At 37.6% G+C, this 19,763-nt stretch overlaps 1 protein-coding gene across 14 annotated transcripts in view; it reads right to left on the reverse strand.

Annotated features, from left to right (window-relative positions):
* Window positions 1-484: 484 nt before the first annotated feature.
* LOC107090390 (membrane-associated guanylate kinase, WW and PDZ domain-containing protein 1-like) overlaps window positions 485-19,763 on the reverse strand; it is a 124,480-nt gene continuing 105,201 nt past the window's right edge. For 11 of the 14 annotated variants that reach the window (XM_015383731.1, XM_015383736.1, XM_015383728.1 and 8 more), the window contains 9 exons: window positions 16,969-17,060; window positions 15,858-16,053; window positions 15,183-15,485; window positions 11,551-11,754; window positions 8,374-8,458; window positions 8,238-8,295; window positions 6,175-6,318; window positions 5,904-6,042; window positions 485-3,217 (listed from right to left, as the gene is read on the reverse strand). In XM_015383731.1, the coding sequence (XP_015239217.1) occupies window positions 2,121-3,217; window positions 5,904-6,042; window positions 6,175-6,318; window positions 8,238-8,295; window positions 8,374-8,458; window positions 11,551-11,754; window positions 15,183-15,485; window positions 15,858-16,053; window positions 16,969-17,060 (2,318 nt within the window). In that variant the 3' untranslated portion in view covers window positions 485-2,120. Of the gene's footprint in view, window positions 3,218-3,917; window positions 4,010-5,903; window positions 6,043-6,174; window positions 6,319-8,237; window positions 8,296-8,373; window positions 8,459-11,550; window positions 11,755-15,182; window positions 15,486-15,857; window positions 16,054-16,968; window positions 17,061-19,763 lie in introns of all 14 variants that reach the window. The other 3 variants (XM_015383741.1, XM_015383742.1, XM_015383730.1) reach the window with 2 other exon arrangements.

Here is a 19,763-nt window from a genome sequence, read left to right on the forward strand (position 1 = left end):
CATGTGAAACTCTCTCTTTTTTGTTTGGTTTTGTATTTTTCTCTAATACAGTACCATAGTGAGACCAGTGATAAAACAATGCATTTGTTATGGTTCATCCAATATATAGTTCTTGTTTAAAATCAAAACATAAAACAGGAAGTTAACACAGGAACAAAAACATATGAAAAAGCAGCAGTCAGACTCCAGTGACTTGACAGCGTGGCTCAGAGTGGCAGAATCAGTATTCTCTTCTACCAGGCTCTCCATACGGTACCGTGTCGACAAACCTCATCAGCTCATTGTGTCAGGGACCAGGAGGTGGATGACGGGTGTAATAAACTTGGCTGGGCCAAGAATAAGAGCAGGGAATTCCTTAAGCCTTACAAGGTGGTAACAGGGATAATTGACTCCATTATAATTTTTGGTATAATGAACATTCATAGTTCTAATCAGCTATAGCTGGTGTTATGGTAAAATGATTATTCCAAATCATTAAACAGGATTTTTTTTTTTAGATACTTTGAGAACTCATTTGATCGTGAACAATTATAGTTAAATAGAGTTAAAAGAAACTCCTCCAGTTTGAAAAAGTAAGGTAATAAGCAATTAGTCTTAAAGAAAATAATCTCAGGCCCCAAACACACATCTTCAGATATGTATTTTGTTCTTTCTGTATCTACAGTAGTAGTTCCATTTAAATGTTGTAATAACCATGCTGTACCAGTAGGTGGTGATAATACTGTCATTAATCATAATCGTAATTATTACTCAAATTATGATTGTGGCTTAAAGCGTGGTTAGGCTAAAGTTTCTCTCAAAACAGTTGTGGTTCAAGTTTCTTTTTGAATGCATTTATCATTTGATCTCAGTCAAAATGCGGGGATCTACAGTGTGGGCCTCCATGTTACCATTTTTGCTAATCGTCAGAAACCCAAATAACATATTTATACCATAAATCAACTCTTTTAAATGCTTCTAATTGGAAATAATTATTCCTATTAAAAAAAAAACTCAGCTCAAAGCTGAACTACTCTATATTGTAAACATCCATGGGACTGAATACATCTACGATCAGATACAAGTGTTAACACATTTGAAAAGGAAAAGTTGTAAAAATGTGGAGTTATGCCCTTTAACTTTTGCTTATCTTTGAAGTTTAAACGAAACAGCAGGACAAATCAGTGGAAAATCTTTAAAAATGGCTCAAAGGATATCACATTTTCCAGCAATGAAACAGCTATTAGGTGAAAAGTGGTTCTCCAGGCCACGTTTTTTACTTATCTGCAGGAATCAAGTTCACACACAGTTTTCAGAAATCTCCATTTTAAAATTGTTTTTAAAAATATATTTTTTTCATCAAAAACTCCAGTGTGTGTGTGTGTGTGTGTATTAGGTGGAAGCACAGCAGAAACTATCTGTGTTTGTGTAGACAGGGCTGCAGTCTGTGAAAAACGATTGGGGCTGTTTAACAACGATGCAACACAACTTGCAGTACAGCATGCTTACACCCCTCCCTTAGTCCGTCAAGATTTAATGCAGCTCATTCAAGACATGAGTAAAATTCAAATAAATAGAGCAAAATTAGAAATTTCATATATTATTATATTTATAATTTAACGCTCAAGTTTAACCATCCAAATTTAAATGCAGAGCTTTGTCTCATTTTCACAGTTCTTTCAAATCATAAGTATCAAAAGTTCCAGTAATTTAAGAGCAAAAAGGACATTTAAAACATTGAAAAAGCGCCAAGGAATTTGGATTTTTCCACAGTGGAAGCATTATTGAGACCTCTGAAGGGAACAAATATTAAAAGTCAGCAATGCCTACAAAAAAGCAATATTACTGAATCTTGATGCAGGCACCTACAATACCTTAATTACAACACAACAACTTCTGTTATGCTCAAAATAACAAAACAATGACAACACAACCTGTATTAACTGAGAGAAGGATTGTACTCCTGCTGTTTTTATGAATCTCTGAATGGGACCACAAGTAGTTTAATTAATCAACTTAATTCATAAACAATTTGACCAAATAAAAACTAAGTTAGTATTGTTACAAGTCCAAATCCAGTGTATAGTATGTATTATTTATGGTCAGAGGGGAGTATAGCGAGGGGGGACCTCTGCTTCCCTCTAGATACTGAGGTCTTTTGGGTTTTCTTTGTACAGCCTTCTCTTGGGCTCAGGGATCTGGTTTGAGCTGCGTCTTCCAGCAGTATTGTTGTGTCCTGTCTTGTTGTAGGTAGCGTTGTTGTGTGCAGCATTGTTCTTCATCATGCTGTAGTAGTCCTTCAGTCTGGGTGCTGCTGCTGCTGCATAGTTCAGCTCGTCCCGACTGTAGTTGCTGTCAGGGGAAGAGTCCCGCTCCAGTCTGTACCGCCTCTCCATTGTCCCATTCCCTCTGTGCCTCTCCTCCCTCCTTTCTGAGGAAGAGTCTCTCAAAAGGTTTCCGTTCTTAGTGGCTTTATCGTATGCCCGGCCTCTGGTGAGAGAATCTGCACTGTTGTTGACTCGCTCAGGGGTGGAGACCTCACTGACTCGACCGGCTAACGGTGACTCCTTGAGGAGCTTCCGTTCATAGAGCTTTCTCTCAGGTGTTACAGAGAGAAACCCTCCGTCATCATATTCCCTCTCAGGTGTGTGGTCCCGATGTGCTCTGCGGTCCATGGACTTTGCCCGCCGACGATCCGGAGATGAGTTACGCTTCCTGGTTGGTGAGCGATCAAGGGAGCCACGACGCTGTGGACGGAGTTTACTGTCCAGAGTAGAACTGCTGCTCGAGAGCTCTCTGCCTCGCAGTTTTTCGGCCGCAGCAGCCTTCTTCCCTGAGCTGTCTTTCCTTAGACTTTTCAGGAGCTTGGAGATGCCACTCTCTGATTCAGACTTCTTGACTTTGCGTCCTCGGCTCTTCTTGTTGCCAACGGTGCTGCCATTACTGTTGTCGGGAGACTGCTGTCGGGGGATACTTTGACTGTGACTGTTATTCCAGGTGTGATGAAGGTGGGGGTTAAACTGCCGGCCATGGAAGTCCATCAGATCTGAGCCGGCCCAGTCCCTGTTCTTCTCCATACTTCGGCCACGCGAAGGCTCCTCCAGGCGTGATGGTTTGTGAAAGTCTGGTGGATAACTGGACTCAAATGAGGTGTGATATCGGCTGTTGGGCGGCAGCTTTCTCACTTCCGGAGCGTTTTGTGCCCCGGATGGGGAAGGGTACCCGTCACTGCTGCCGTCTGCAGGAAGGACAAATGAGAAAGGACTGACTGAATAAAAATAGGTTTCAGATAAACATAGATTGTTGTCGACATTGGTTAAGTGGTCTCTTGCAGTGGCACAACACAATTTAATGCAGCTATGAATATCATGCAAAGATGTTTTTTTATGTGCTGCATGTATTCTTAGAAAATCTAAACTGACAGATCAGATGACAACTCTTTTTATATACAAGAACTGCAAATCTATAAACAGAAGATTACATCAGCAAAAGCAGGAGCAACACATCAGTGAGTGTAGGGCAAGGGTTATCAATGAGACGGCAGGCACCTAGAAAATCATTCAAAGCAGTATGAAAAAGGTACATCAAAACAAACCAAAACCAAATAAAAAATGTGCATTTGACTGAATGTTTGCCAAATTACACTGGTTGCTACGGCAGCAGCATGTGATGAGTTGAGGCATTACGTTAGTTCAATTAAAAAGAGCGATATTGGGGTAGGGTTCATATGGACTGACAGAGGCCACATAAGTACAGTTTAATACAAGCGTGACGGGACACAAAGTATGTTGACGATGTGAACACATCCGCACAAAAACACTGACAAAGTAGGATGCAGGTCAGGATGAGCTGGAAGGCTGTATAAAAACTCAAAGTGAGGAGAGGGAAGATGACAGGGAGAGTGAACTGGGACACTTATTTATCTTTTTACTACAAACCGTTGTCTGATTTTGGCCCATTAGGTAGAAACAGGGCTCTCCCATCTTGTCATTCCTTAGTGTACCAACAGCGAGATGAGGAGCCATCATCGCTGGAGAGAGGAGGAAGAGCCCAGTGATAAGAGATGATCAGAGAGAAGAAAGGAAGAGGCAAGAAAAGGAAACAAATAGAACAGACAAGAGGAGTTTTTACATTACATCCATTGGAAGAAGAAGGGCACAGAAGCCTGTTTGTGTTAGCTACTCCTAAGAATGGTAAATACCTACAAGAAAACAGCCACTACCTTAAATGTCTACAATCAGATCAATACTAAAAACAAGGACCTCAGGTCTTTCTGCCCTTTATATGGAGTACTGAAGATACTAATGAGGGTAAAAAAAACCCTGAAGCCCATCTTGGGGTCCCCAAGACAACAACTTGCCAGCAGACAACCTGTCCTTCTGAAGGCATGGCTAAATTTCAAATGTAAAGTGTTGATATGAGAGTCTCCTACACTCTACTTCAACTAAATTTGTGTGCTTTGGTCATTTGTAATAAGACCTGGGCTTTTCAGAAACAAACATGGTTCTAGAAGGGAGAATTTGTTGAAAAACATATAATAATGGCAACCAGGCTTTTAGCTAGGAATATCTTATTGGGTGTACACCTTGGTGTATCACATCTTCAGGCTTTGTGCGCTGTCCGGGGGTCCAATGCTATCCCTGTAAAAGTTGGAAATTTAGGTTCTCTGAAACACTATTTCCTGCGTTTTGAGGTGAAATGCATTTAAATATTTGCCTTTGTTACAACGCTACTTTTGTCCTGATTATAGGAAGTATGTTTGTTTGCTTAGAGGTGGAAATTTCTTAAGGATGAGATCATTTTTAGTTACAATATGTTTTGTAACATAATGGTGTTTGATTTATTGTTAAATCAAACAATCAGAAAGTGTAATGCAATGTTCACACCGCAATTTGAGTATCAGAAAAGCATGTACTGTTTAATTTTTAATGCTTTTACAAATTAAGGTCTAGAGCATCTTTGATGATCCTGAAGCATGTCCAGTAAAGTGTGAACAGATGCGTCTGATGCTTCTACTGCGCCTGTGTTCAATGGCAGAGAGGGGCTTTGCTATATTTGCTGTGATAAGTGGGAAAAATGAGTTTCAATGTGTTTTTAAGAGAGAAAGTTTACCTCAAAACATCATCTTCAGTTCATCAAGATTACGATCCTGCCTTAAAATATTTTTTAACTGTTGTAGATGCCCAGACCCACACATACCAGCGTTGCACTGTCACCAGCAGCAGCTGCATCAGGCCTGGTCGCCTATTGGGGTTTTTACCCTACCTATGGTGGCTTGAAGTAGATATTCGTGTTTTTTGGGTATGTGGTACAAATTTCAGGCACCTAAATAATAAAAGCAAGCATATTTTGCTGGCAGGTTTCTACATTTTAAGTTAATTTAGGCGTTACTAAACTGTTTCAGTTGAGGGATCACAGCGCTCTGCATCAGCAGTGCTGTGTCCGTCTCCCTGTCAGCTTGCAGATTAGCTTCTCGGATTGGTTGATGTGGTGCTTCGAGCAGCAAAAATTTTCTTTTTCCATCTCCAGCATATGCTGCTTGTGAAATTTTGAACATTTAAGTTTACTGGGGAAAAACTGGCTGTACAATTTGTCATTTTTTTATAAAGGCCGTACAATGTACAGCTGTATGCATTGCTAGCAAAAAGCCTAGTGGCAACTGTTAAGCAAGGTGCTCTGTGCACATTTCTTCTAAGATCGCCCTAGAAGAGCACGAATATAAATTTATGTAAAAACTATTTTCTTTTTATTAGTAGTTTTTCCCCTTCAGCATAACACCATTTAGATAAAAGTTGGATTTTTCAAAAATGCCCTTTGTGGGGTTAGGTTGATTGATCTGTTGAAGGAAACATATTGAAATGGTGCTTTGTACTCTATTCCAAATTTGACTAAACTCTACGAGAAGAGCAAAACAGTATGCCTACCATACTCGGGTACAGATCCATCTCCTCTCTTCAGGACAAGCCTTGCCCTCCGACCTCCATTCTTGATCAGTTCAATGGCTCGTGAATGCTTCATGTTCTTTGTGCTCTCACCATTAATCTCCAGGATCTCATCTCCCACCTAAAAAAGAGAGGCTGTGTGAGTGGGACAGCTGGCCAATAAAATGGTATCATAAATAATGCAAAAATAGGAAATTTAGTCTGACAAAATGTTCTTAGAAAGGAATCTAAGGGAACTTGTGAGTTTTTATACCCTCATTTTGCCATTTCTGACAGCAGCCCCATCCTCGGCTAGTCTCAGCACATAAAGGTCCATGTTGTACTCCCGTCCTCCTCTTAGGCTGAAGCCGAAGCCTTTACTGTCCCGTTCAAGGTCCACAGAATAGTATTCTGCATCCTGCAGCATAAGAAAATAAATCTACAGTGTAGAAACACTAGAAACACTAACATATTGTGCAGTGTGAATCAGAAGGTGTCTCCAAACTTCAGAACTAATCAAGCCATGTTCCACTAAAAAACTCAAGATGTCAAAGCTTGTACAATATAGTGGAATTTATGAATAATTAATGCAGAAGTGCATGTGAGCAGGTTACTGATCATTGAGCAAGGGCAGCACAAGGGCAGCACCCCAAAGTTTTTACATATATTAGGAGTTCACTTTAAATTGAAGCTTATATTGTAAAAAGATAATCTCAAAGGCTCCGAAAATGTTATAATAAAATCCACAACAATGGTAAGATATCTGCTGTGTACCCTACCTCTTACCCTGATCTTTAAACCTAAGAAAGCAACTTGCATCCTAAATATTACTGGATTCTTTATCACTGTCTTCATGATTTCTTTGATAAATGCAAAAATATATTGGTTTGAGTGTATTAAGCTAGCTTAAATTCCATGGGACAACAAATCATTACATTAATAAAAAAAATAATTCTTATTTTATCTATCATGCATTTTTTATATTTAAAATTACATGCAAAAACTGCAGGTTATATGTCAATGTGAGCCAAAAAATAAATACATAATTAAAACACAGGGGTTTAATTTATCTTGCAGGTCAATTTTAAATACAGTAAGGCAGATTTGCTAAAGCTGCACTACAGCTCAAAACCTTGTTACTATGCCCACTGTGTGCCATGTTTACTATGCTTATAAAAATGTTCCTTACCAACACACCAAAGTATTTCATTATGAAACCTTAAATCTTCCCACTGTTTTATTTACCATCTCATTATTTGCATATTGCTGCCCCCTATTGATTACTAACATATACTGTAGCTTAAAAGGGCTTTACACATGTAATTTTTCTGAGCTTCTTAATTAGAATATAAAGAAAATACACACCTTTTATTTACACCTTTATTCTTCCTAAAATATTCCTTTTTTTATTATAAAGCAATTAGTGTTTTATTGAGTTGGAGAAAATCTAGAACCTGAGGGGGAACTGAATTACAGTTAGGATTTGTTTTCACTTAAAGGCAGGTGAAACGTCATGAAATAAATAAAGCCACTAATGTTTGCATTTAATATTGTTTCCAGATGAGTTACAAATGTTGCCTTCCACTTTAACTGCATCATATTCTGTCTTCATTGTATGCGTTATCTTGAACCATTATAAGGTTTTCTTGATAACTTTGAATTACAAAACATGTTTTGTCTGATCAGCAAATCAAAAATAATCACTTTATGAAGTTGACTTGGCAGTGGGCTTAAATTTATGTTTTATTTTTTGTTTGATAGTTTTTTGTTTCTTAAAAAATTTAGATCTTATCCGTTTAGAACTCTGCAGATCCTGCATTTTGTCTGAATTTGAATATTCTGAAAAAATAAAATGAAACAACTCCTGTATGATCGAGCCCAGTCTAAGTATCAATTGGATTGAGTTTATAACAGCTATACAGTAAATAAATAACAACTGTGCAATTTTCTTTTTTTTCATAAATGGGTAAGATCTCAGAAAAAAATGCAAAGCAAAAAAAAAAAACAAAAACCCCAAAACATAAGTTGTTAGCAGGAAATTCAAAGATCCATTTGAAAAATGTTATAATAAAACATGTATATAGAAGTTTTACTTGAAAGAAGACAATATGTAAACAAGTAATATACTTTACTAGAAATCATTAAGTTTTTTAAAAACTTAACTAGTTTGTATTTTCCCAGTGCATATAGTAAATAACAATCCCATACTATAACTTTAGTCTGAACACATACCATGACTTTTTATGGCTCATGATGAGCTGTTCTCTGTGCTTAAAGGGCATGACAATTACAAATCTAAGTATGGTTGAACTGTGCATTGAAAATATTGACAGGTACCTGCAGATGAGTTTGCGAAGGAGGTGGAGGAGGAACTCCTTTTGACTTTGAATGATTCCTTGCAAAAGAAATGAAAATATATTTAATGGTGTGATGTGCATTATCTCTAAAACATCTCCAAAAGATAAGCCCTTACCTTAACTCTGTGGTTTGAGGTGTGTGTGTGGTGGTGATGGTAGCGATTTTCTCTGCATTAGTCAGGAGAGAAGCATTGGAAGATTCTGTAAAGAGTAAAAAAAAAATTAAATAACGTGGGTACTTTTATCAAACGCCTTAGCCTGGAGCTGTGTTTTTAAAAGGCACTATGGTGAACAAAATGCCACGCTCCAAAAGAGTCCCCTGAATCACCCACTGTCAGCTCTATTCAACCTGATGCTAACTGTGTGTGATGCTGTCATCTGCCATTTGCTCAGTGACAACACTGGTCCTTCTGCATCCAACGGAAAACAACAGCCATTCAGGAAAAATATTTTCCAAGCATTGTTTTCTTTTGTAGGATCTTTTTAAATAAAAATGTGACATTTTTTAAGCCAAGCATCACATATATCAGCTTCATTTGGGAAAAGTACAGATCTGTCCATGTTTAACATGAAAATAATACAGAAGCCACCTTAACTCACTCTTTCCTTAGCTCCATAAATTAACTCCCTTTCTGCCCCACAGAGGTCCGGACGCCTCTCTGCATTGTGTTACTAGTATACATGTAGATTTTACTCTGATGGTTTGATTTGGGGTCTGAGGGAGAAGTTTACCATCATTTTGAACTCTAAAGTTTGGAAGATTTCTTTTAAATTGTGTCTCTGTAAAAGTCTTAATGCACAGTACAGTTTTACTCTGCTCAGTATCTGTCATGTAAAAATATGGCTCATTTGCCAATCAGCGCTACTGTTTCTGAGTTTGAAATTCTTTGACTTTAAAAAGTATTTACACCCCATAAATCTTTTAAACATCAATATAAACCTAAACCTTAATGCATTTTGCTGAGACTTTATCTAATACACAGACACAAGGTAGTGCTTAACTGTGAAGGGGAAGGAAAAAGAAAATTTCAAAAGTATCGGATGATTATATTTGTTTGGTTTTAGAGGATCACAGCCAAAAAAGCTTTCTACAAGGAAATTGTAGGGCTTTTCGTGCTTTCTTTATGGAAAAAATAAATAATTTCCCCAGTAGGACTATCCAATTGCTCACACTGCCATAGGTGCCAGATGACTAAGGTGTTCCTCTGCTCGACAGGCCAACAAACCCGCCTGACAGCTATCAAAGCAACCTCCATGCCACACCACAATGATGCATTCATTTGTACAAAAGAAGGCCCCACTAACTATTTAATCCATAGAAATAAACTTTTTCAGAAACTTGAAATTTCTATTTGAAGTCCACTTTGTTATTGTTATGTAAAAATCTGAATTTCCAAGGCATCGAATTCAGGTTTTTATTAGCTGCAGATAGATCTATGATTGCTATGAAAAATATTTTACACTATAGTATAAAATGAGTCTCACTTTTTCATGACATAAATTTTTATATGCTCAGTTGATATTCAGTTGTTCTAGGTTTGCTAGAGCATTTGTGAACAAACATTATAAATACCAAGAAACAAATGAGACAATTCAGGGATAAAGTTTAAGGCAGAAAGAGATACTAAGGTTAAAAACAATCTAAATCATAAAAGCAACCAACAGGCTCTCTACAGGTAGGAGAATATATAACAAGGACAGCTACTGTATTTATTGCTGCTACAAGTTTGCCCTTTTAATACTAAAAGAAAGTAATTGTTTGAAATACTCTTAAATCTACAAGAAAGTGGACATAAATATTTAGATGACATCACTTTTGTCAGAATTGACCAAGATATAACTTGAAAACTGTTGCAGGTAAATATGGGTCCATCCCAGAACAAAAGATGGTTAATGCGTGAAAGCATTAAGACTCAAGCATTTTACAAGATTTTACAAGATTAACAGTACTCCCACAGTCTCTCAATCCACTCAGACTATTTGATCTGTTTTTCAAATAAGCTGGGACAAGTCTCTACATGTTCAAAGCTGGTGGTGATAAAGCCTAAAATAGTTGTGGCTGTAATTGCAATGATAGGTGGTTCTGAATATTGGCCCAGGAAGTCTGAACACAAATAATGTAATACAATACACTATTCATGAAGTGCCAATTTATAAAACATATATCGTATCTTAAGGCACCTTACAAAGACAATGAAATCAGATCATACAGTAAATCGGTTAAAACTGACTCTATGATTGGTTAATTGGTTAAAAGTTTTATTTCATCTAAGGAAAACCAGCTGATTGCATCGAGTCGCTGACTTCGCAGGATAAGCTCCTCCTGTGTGAGCATTTGTGACAACAAAAGACATTCGTTGGCATTGTATCGTTGACTCTACAGCAAGCCTTCAAACCAGCAATGCATGCAGTAACATCAGAGAGGAAAACCTCCCTTTTAACAAGACAAACTCTCAGCAGCCGAACCAGGCTCAGTGTGATGGGCCTTCTGCAGAGCCCAACTGGGGGTTCAAGGAAACAGTAGTAAACATACAAAATGAACATAGAATTACTGATCAGTATACACGTTAGAAAATGTAACACTAAACTCGCTTCATAGGTGGCTCTGTATAGAAAAGAAACAGTTAAGCTGATGAGCTCTGAGCCAGTATTCATGCCAAAAGGGATGAACGAGAATTCATACAGTTAGTCACAGTAAAAGCTGAGCCCATAGCAATGTTTGAGAGAGAAACAGGACTAAGCACTGAAAAACAGGACCAACACTATGTTCTATAATCAGAGGGGTTGAAGACAGCAATTCCCTTTTTTTGGTCTATGGCTATGTATAAAATAACCAAAAATGTACAATTAAGGTTTGACAAAATGTGAATATGTTCATCAGTTATACAAACATCTGTTAAGAATTTTGTCTTTTTTATATATATATATATATATATATATATATATATATATATATATATATATATATATATAAATAAAAGAAAGGAAGCTTTGGGACATAGATTATTGCTCTGAGATATACTATTATAACTAAATGCAAAGTTGGCAAAAAAAAAAAAGCCAAAAGGATGACAATGTTCAACATGTTTAATCCAGAAAGTTAAGCAAAGAAACAGCACAGAACAAAAGTACTTTATTTTAAAGAATTTACTTTGCACAGAAACCTTAAAAGCTGTTTTTTTTCTTTGCATGTGAAAAGCATTAGTGCCCTTCTTTTCAACTAGAGCCATGAAAAAGTCACATTATATTGCATTATGAAACATTTGTGTAATGCTGGGGGCTGAGAGCCTTACCATCGCCTGGAATGATCCTGAGTGAGACAGTGTTCCCGGCCTCCTTGATCAGGTTGACGATGTCCGAATGTGACTTGTTTGTGATGGAGCAGCCATTGACAGCCAGAATCCGGTCTCCAACCTTCAGCTTCCCGCAGCGGTCAGCCGGGCTGCCCTCTATGATACGACCTATTTTGTGGGGCATCGCAACGCATGCATTTCCAGCTTTTTGTATCAGTTGGGTTTGTGTTTCATTTTTTTTTATATTTAAAACAGTGTATGGTGATGATTTGTTTGATTGATATGGGTTAATATTTATGTTGATTTGCATTTAAAGAAAGTAGGAAAGAGGGAGAAACAGAAAGAAAGAAAAAAAGAGGATAGATTAAATAATCAAATCAGAAAGTCCCAAAGCCAACAAATGTTAGAGTTGGAATTGACAAGTTCTACAGTAAAAAAGAAGCAAAGTTAAAATTGGATGCAGTACTGAATAAAATGCAAAGGATGTCCTCCCATTCCACAGCTTGACATGTTAATTAAAGAACTGAAAAGTTGGTGCATCACTGGATCAATAAGTGTTCAGTCTGCATTCAATCTGATAACTGAGCTGTGGTTCCTAGGCTAAGACATACAAGTATAAAAATTAAAGTTGTACTTTTTTCAAACACAGTTCTGCTAGGATGTTACAAGTAATTTAATATCCAACCTGCTATAGAACAACTCTGCAGGTCTAACACTATCTTACAATAAATAATGTTGTTCATCCAAATATTCTATACCAGGCCTTTAGAGACTTTTTATATTTTCTCTAGGAGATTATATAAAAATAGGCTGAAAATTATTTACACAAAAGAAATAGAGCAGGAAGTAGTTCAACACATTTTAAAGGTTCATAAAATAGCATTTTAAGAAAACACTATGACTATTTTGAGACTTAAGTTGTTTTAAATTAGTACCATCAACTCTTGTCTAGCACAGCACAAAAACTGGTTTTAACCATCTCATTCAGAGTTATTTGTAGGAATGTTAACGTTTGGAAATTCAGGAAAGAAAAGTTGCCATCTTAGCTTAAGTTCTTCAAATTTTATCTGTTTAAATGATCACATATTTTCAGATGTGATCCTGCAAACCTTGGGTAGGTTGTGTCTGCACCTTATCAGACGAGGTTTAACTTAAAATTTCAGATGGTGTGTGCTTAACACGCACCACAAGTGAAACCAGAACATTTTTAAATATAACCCTCAGACAGAGAATCAAAGTGAATTTGGTTGATAAATCGAAATAAAAAGCAACCTTCAAAATCCCTAAAGATGCATTATATTATTTTTTAAAATAATTAATATAGGGAATATGTTCCCCTTATGGGCAACCAAAAAATAATAAATGTACACTTCTAAACTCTATTATCACCACTGCAGTGATAAGATGACGTATACGTTTATGTTTGAGAAATAGCAGGTAATGTGGTTTTATCTTTTGGTTCAGATTAATGTGCTGTTAGTGATCTAAAAATAGGAAAGTAAGGATAAAATCAAATTACATTACAGTTTTTTTTTATTTATATTCTCAAGTCTTCGAACTGGTAATGATGACACAATTAAATATGCTTGTATAGGTAACCCCACTCAATTTCATCTAGTTTTACTCAAAAGCATAAATGACCAGCTACGATTATATATATTAAATTGCAATCGTCAATGTTTTAGTCAGTATTTTTCACTATTATTGTCTGGAAGCCATGTCTACTCCAACATCCTTGGTCATAGGTAACAAGTGCATATCCTTCAGTTATTCTAACGATAAAGCATGAAAGGACATGGTTGAAGCAGAATGACGGATTCGGCACTGCTAACGGCACTAAGGAAGAGTCTCTGATATCTACACTTGTCCTTCTCCTGTTTCACTCCCCCTCTCCTCTCCTTGCTTTATCCAGTAGTCTATGCAGCATCCATATTAATTGCTTAACCTTTTTTGACATTCACCCCTCCTTCCTTGATGGGAAGTGCACTTGTATGCTGTCACATTATTTAAATAATGGGTTGTGAGACCTTACAGGGATAGACAAGGATTTAACACCTAATCTGCTAAGCACAAAACCAACTGAGGGTCATTGAATGGGGTGGGTGGGGGTGGGGGTTAATAGACTTCAGGAAAAATGTTTTGTCCACCACTAAAGGGAGACTAAATAGAATGAAAGGGCTTTTTTCAGATAACTGAAAGAGATGAAGAATTCGAACACTTTGAGGAATGTCACTTTTTAAAAACTAATTCCTGATTTTAGCATGTGTCCCACAAGGTTAGAATCAATAATAGAAGTGAATACATGGCACTACAGGATCAGCCTAGATCACTGTATGACAATCAGACTCTTTGGGGGATAAAAGGGGGAAACAGAAACTAAACACAAAGAGGAAGCAGGAACAAAATTAAACCTTTTAAGGCTTCAAGGAGTCTGGAGAAGGTCATTTTCAGATTTTCAGTGTTCATACCACATTATTTCCTGAACTGCATTCTGAAAAAAAGAAACACCTTGGCCATGGGGATAAGTGGAACCTCATTGGCACCAAGCGTGACAAGAGCATTGTCCACTTTCCCTTTCCTCTATGACACATCATGTTACATCATCATCAGGGCAACAAGGGTCCTTGCAATGACATCTGTGTTCATCACACAAAGCGTCATACAAAATTTGTTCAAGGGCAGCTTCTGCAATTTCTACCCAAAACTTATATGACTTTACTTCATACATGTCTGCTCTGGTTTAGTAATATAAAAACATTTCTCTTTTTTAAGATTGCCAACAGTGGTGCAAGGAACATGATGGATTGGTAAAAGCCAGAAAGAGGAAATTACCAATTTTTGTTATGTTAAAAAGATGCTAAATTTGCTAAATATCATTGGAAAATGCATGTTTGCTGAAATGTAATAAGTATTTAATATCTTATATACAGTATTTTCTTGTGGTATTTTATATAAATTTAGACAAGTTGGTACTGGAGGCTGAAGTTAATACTTTAGTCTAAGATCTACATCACAGTAGGTTAAAGCCAATGAAATTCTAGAACTTTTTAAAGAGCAGTTTTTACACAGTGGTTGTGTAATATTTACAAAGGAAATAAAGGTAGAAGGCAGTGCACTACCAAAACACTATGTAACACATGCAGATCACATGTAAAAGTTCTGGTGAAGATGAATGACATAAAAGTAAAAAAACCAAAATACTTAGGAACAAAAGCAAGCTCTATTAGGTAATTACTCCTATAGGAATCACTTTATCGTACTGTAACCTTTCTAGTTTGATATAATGATCTGGCAATCGATTTATGTTAATGGTTAATCAGTGTTTGTTTCAAGGTCCCAATGAGAACCAACATAGGTGGGAGGTGGGAGCAGCCAAACAGAATCTCAAAATTTTAAATCTTATTGTTGAGATTGCTGTCGTCGCCATGTTTGTGTTGCTGTGCTAGAGTAAAGCTGTCAATCACAGCTAATTTAAGAGATTATGTCAAACTGGCATTTGGTTTCTGTGTTTCAAACCCAAATGGAAAATCAGAGGATCATAGGAGAAGAAAATATAATGATTGAAGCTCTTGCAATGCAATGCAAATTTAGCGATACATCAATTAGCTACATTATGAATAAAACCAAGTTACCCAATGTGGTTCCAGCATCAGGCCGGGAGACGGATGATACGATGACGAAACCAAATCCCTCATTTTCTCCCCGCTGGATCTCTACGTCGTATGGCTGGAGAGAGGCGGGCACCACAGCGCTTCCACTGCCACCTCCACCACCACTGCCTATACCGCTGGTAGATCCACTGCCAGAGCTAACAGTATTCAGGGAGTTTTGGCTTCCCTGAGGGGTCCGCTTGCCTTCTGTGAGGCTTGGCGCCTGAGTGCTGCTGTGATGGGAAGAGGCCGGCGATGGCGGAACATCACCCTCTCCCTTTGACACTGGGGATAAATTAGTTGGGACCTCAGTGGTTAGATATATGAACAAAGTAGCAAATGTCAATGATATGTTAACATAATATGCATGCAAAGGCCCATGATATAACAGACACATCTACAGTAGTAGCCATTCAAAATTTCCCCACTTTCCTTGATGGGCCCTTGGTGGCTCGTCCCCTAAGATTCCTTTTTTAAACATCAGTATTTGTAGTAAAATATTCTGTCATGATTTGTGAACAATAAGACCTAAAGAGAAGTGTCTTCTCCTGGTCCCTCCAGTGGCTGGAAGTTGGCTGCCATTCGGTTGCCGTTTGACTGGGAAGGGCCATTTTGAATGGCTGCTACTGTACATGTTTAAAGTTAAACTTTAATCACCTCCATATCCGGGGGTCTTGCGCCTGACGGTGAGGTTTACATGACCCTGTTTGGCAGCCTGCTGCATCAGCTGAACCACCAGCTGGTGGGACTTGCCCACTACCGCTGTGCCGTCCACACAAATAAGCTCATCACCAGACCGCAGGCGGCCATCTTCATCCGCAGCACCATATTTCACTATATGACCAATGTAAATCTGAAAAATGAAAGTCAAAAAGTGTTAAGAGGTTTTACATGACCAACGGGAAGCAAAAAGCACTGATCATCTGTCCGAACTCTTAGTTAACTGAGTCTGCTATGAAGTCAACTATATAGTCCCAGCTCTATATAGTGATTTAGGGATTTAGGGGTTAGGGTGGACGTTTGGACATAGTAAGCTTGTATTAGCCAACAAAAAAGTTAGAGTGTAACTAAAATGAAGATTCGAGGAAGGTATACCAAAAACATAGGAAAGAAATCTACAAGACGAGGAATCCTTGTTTGTTACAATGATGTTAGAATGACTACTATAGGGATGCCAACAATCTTTTTTAAGTTTTAAACATTACAGTCACAGACCTAAATTCATTTTATCTGAATCACATGTCAAAGAGCACTACAAAGTAACACATAACTCAGTGTGTTGACCTCACTCCTGGGACATGTCCGAGTCAGTCAGCTCTAGTCTGGCCCATCACACATAAGCAGACTGAAGAGTTGGTGCAGTAACTTTGGACAAGTAACAGGCTAAAACCTTCTACCACTTTGTTTTAACCCAGTGGAAGCTTTCTGTCACTCTTTTACTGGCTTTTTCTTTTAAGAAAAAAATATGAGGAGCAACAGTAAAGTTTGAGGATATGGCATTTGCTTCTCCTAACAAGATGTCTGTTAGGTTCTCTAGAGAGCAACAGCTCCAAATAGACAGTGGGTGTAATTTATTAAGACTCTGTGCTATTCTTTGTAATGGCAGATGGAACTAAAAAGGGAGAGGGTAAGAAAAAAAACTAATTAGGGAAACAGCCTCGAACAAAAGAGGATTCACAATACAGTTAATGTATGATATACACTCTTATCTTTCCGTTTTCAAACATTTCTGATAAATGATTAGATCAAAAGGTGAAGAGTTACTTACAGGTTCTCCAGGCTCATTTCCTCCTAAAATGCGGAAGCCAAAGCCAGTATCCTTCCTCCAAAGGAAAATGTCTTGCTCCTGGCAATCTGGCACTGTGACACACAAGACAAATCACAGAGATATCTTTTTATAGATCAATCGCAAATCTACAAGTACCTTTGCCTGTACTACTCACAAAAAATAAGGATTAATCATTAGATCAGTGCATTATTGTTAAACAATTTATCTTTCCTGGGCATATCTCAATGTCTAATTAAGAACAAATTTTTAAAAATATGTGTTTTCTCTTTGTTTTTGTTTCCAATACAAACTAATCTTCTGTCTTGTTAGTCATTTCTTTTCTAGAGAAAGTGATTGATGGAGTTTAAAATAACTCCAAGAATTTTGATTTTCTTTTTTAAAGAGTACACCTGGGTAAGCTTTTGTTACTTTGTGTCTACTTACAGTTTTCTAATCCACAGTCAGTTGCAGCAGATTGCAGCTGTCACTGAGTTTGGTTTTGTTCTGTCCAACTAAAGAAAGAGAATTCATCCAAGAGAGATCGCTTTTGGTTTTTTTTTTACTATAAAAAACAGACAACCTACTAGTTGGTTATAGCAGCACCAAGTAATTTTTGAGTCTCAGTCTCTCCACAGAACCTTTTAGAAGGTAGCACTGTCATGAACTCTGCACAGTGTTTAAGGAAGAACTACAAAGAGTCTGACAGGTGAAGACAACTGTAGTGCCCGCGGTCATTGGAGCAGTCTGGGTTCCATCATGTCATAAACCTCCAAAATCCAAAGGTTTTCGGCGATCACCCATAATCAGCACGGGCAGGTTGTGTGGCTATGGATGCAAAGGGCCTTACGTGGGTTTGCTGCCATTTAAAGATGTTTGCCTTACCCCAAGAACAAGAACAGAGCAAAAAGACAACCACTGGTTTATGGCACAGAAAGTCTCAAGTGTGGTTTTCTGGCCAAAGACAGAAGGAGGGAAGAGATTATTCAAGGTTAGACCCTTTGTCTAATAAAGATTCATGACAGAGAGTCAGAAGAGGAAGTATTCAGGTAAAAATGTTACTTAGTGCTGCTTCTAGTGTTGTTTCATGTACTTTATGTAACTGACGTCCAGTTTCTAAAAGTAAGTCTGCAACTGTAATTTTTTCTCCTTCTGTTGGAATTAATGCTATGCTTTTGTCCCCATAAAACATCTGTTGATGTTACAATAGTGCAATTGTTGGGTACATCATTAATATAAAATGCTAAGGTACTTGCAAAAATGAAGGAAATGACATGCAAGAAACAAAACCCATCTAGTAAGTTTGTATAGATCAAATGGTGCTTAATCAAAAAGACAAGCCTGTTGCAAAAAATTCTAATGTAAAATAAAAGGATTTTCATCAGGTTAAGGATAGATCATGTGAGAGGGAACCAGGAAATATATCAGCCATTGCACCTCTCCCCCATTCCCCCTTTTTTCCCCCTGTTTGTTCTTTGTCAGTTCTGTTCATTTTTTAGATGGGAAAGAGCAAGTCCATTCATTTTTATACGTTCTGGGGTCCTAAGAACAAAGATAAATAAAGCAGTTCTTTTACATCCACACCACCTTTGCAGATTCTGAATAAGTGCACAAAATGTTCTTATCGTGGATTTGTAAATTTCCTTAATTGTACATAGCTAAGCCCACCTGCTATGTTTGTGATTGGTTGTTTCTATTGCCTTGTGTATGTTCTATTGGAACACACTGATGTTTGCCATAATGAAAACCATATTTTCAGAGATATACACATTTAATCTATGCTCATATTCCCAGACCTGATATTTAAAAGCCTGTATTGTAAAAAAAAAATCTGAATCATGCAGGTTAACTTTTTACTTTTCCCTTTTACTGCATCTATCTTCTTTGCTTTACATCTTACTCAAACATGTGCAGTGTCCCACACATTCACATCTTGCCACAGGGGAAGGAGACTGTGGAGGAGGATGCAGGGAGTTTGTTGTCAGTCTGTTCAACCCACAGGGCCAGTACGCACAGGAGGCACGGCTTCTTTTCTAATGCGCAACCTTCTGTCAGTGTGACTGACTTAGGAGGCCGGCAGAAAACCGTCGTCCAGAACCTCACTTTCACCTATTGTGCGGTAAGTTTGAAGTAAACTGCCACAACAAGGTTTGTAATGAAATTACCATTTCAGCTGTGAAGCTAATTAAAAAAATCAGTATAACAGTTGTAAGAGACAGTAGCTGGCTCCTTTTTGCTGTGCTATATCTGATCCTTTTCTAACTGACTTCCAGAGGGTCAGAAATAAAGCGTCCAGAGTCAGAGTTTGAAAGAAGAAAGCTGTTTACCTCCTGTCGTATTTATACCAACCACTCAAGACTTTCTAAAAATTTTGGGCAAAATCTGCTTATGTATTCTGTTAAAAGATAAAATGCAATGACTCTTCTGGATAAACAGACTGTAAACAGAATAGGAGACTGGAAAAAATGAGTTGGTTTGCATTGGTATCAAGAGTGAGATAAGAATCAATAATGCTTTCACATTGCAGCAACAAATTTATTCATTGTAACCACCTAGGATTTCCTTCCAAAACCTGCTGAACATATATACGATTTAGAAGGGATGATGACAAGACACCCATTAATATCTACTTACTCTTGGTAGGTCCCTAATATCACGTATACCATAATGTTAGGAGGTTGGTGTTTCAAAGTCACACATCAAACACTTCTAACAGCTTTAAGTCGTTTCAATGAGGGGCGTGTTGTATTGAGTGCAATTAAGCATCCATCCATCCATCCATCCATCCATCCATCCAT

This window comes from Cyprinodon variegatus, unplaced genomic scaffold, assembly GCF_000732505.1.
Source record: "Cyprinodon variegatus isolate N-32 unplaced genomic scaffold, C_variegatus-1.0 Scaffold293, whole genome shotgun sequence".
NCBI lineage: Eukaryota > Metazoa > Chordata > Actinopteri > Cyprinodontiformes > Cyprinodontidae > Cyprinodon > Cyprinodon variegatus.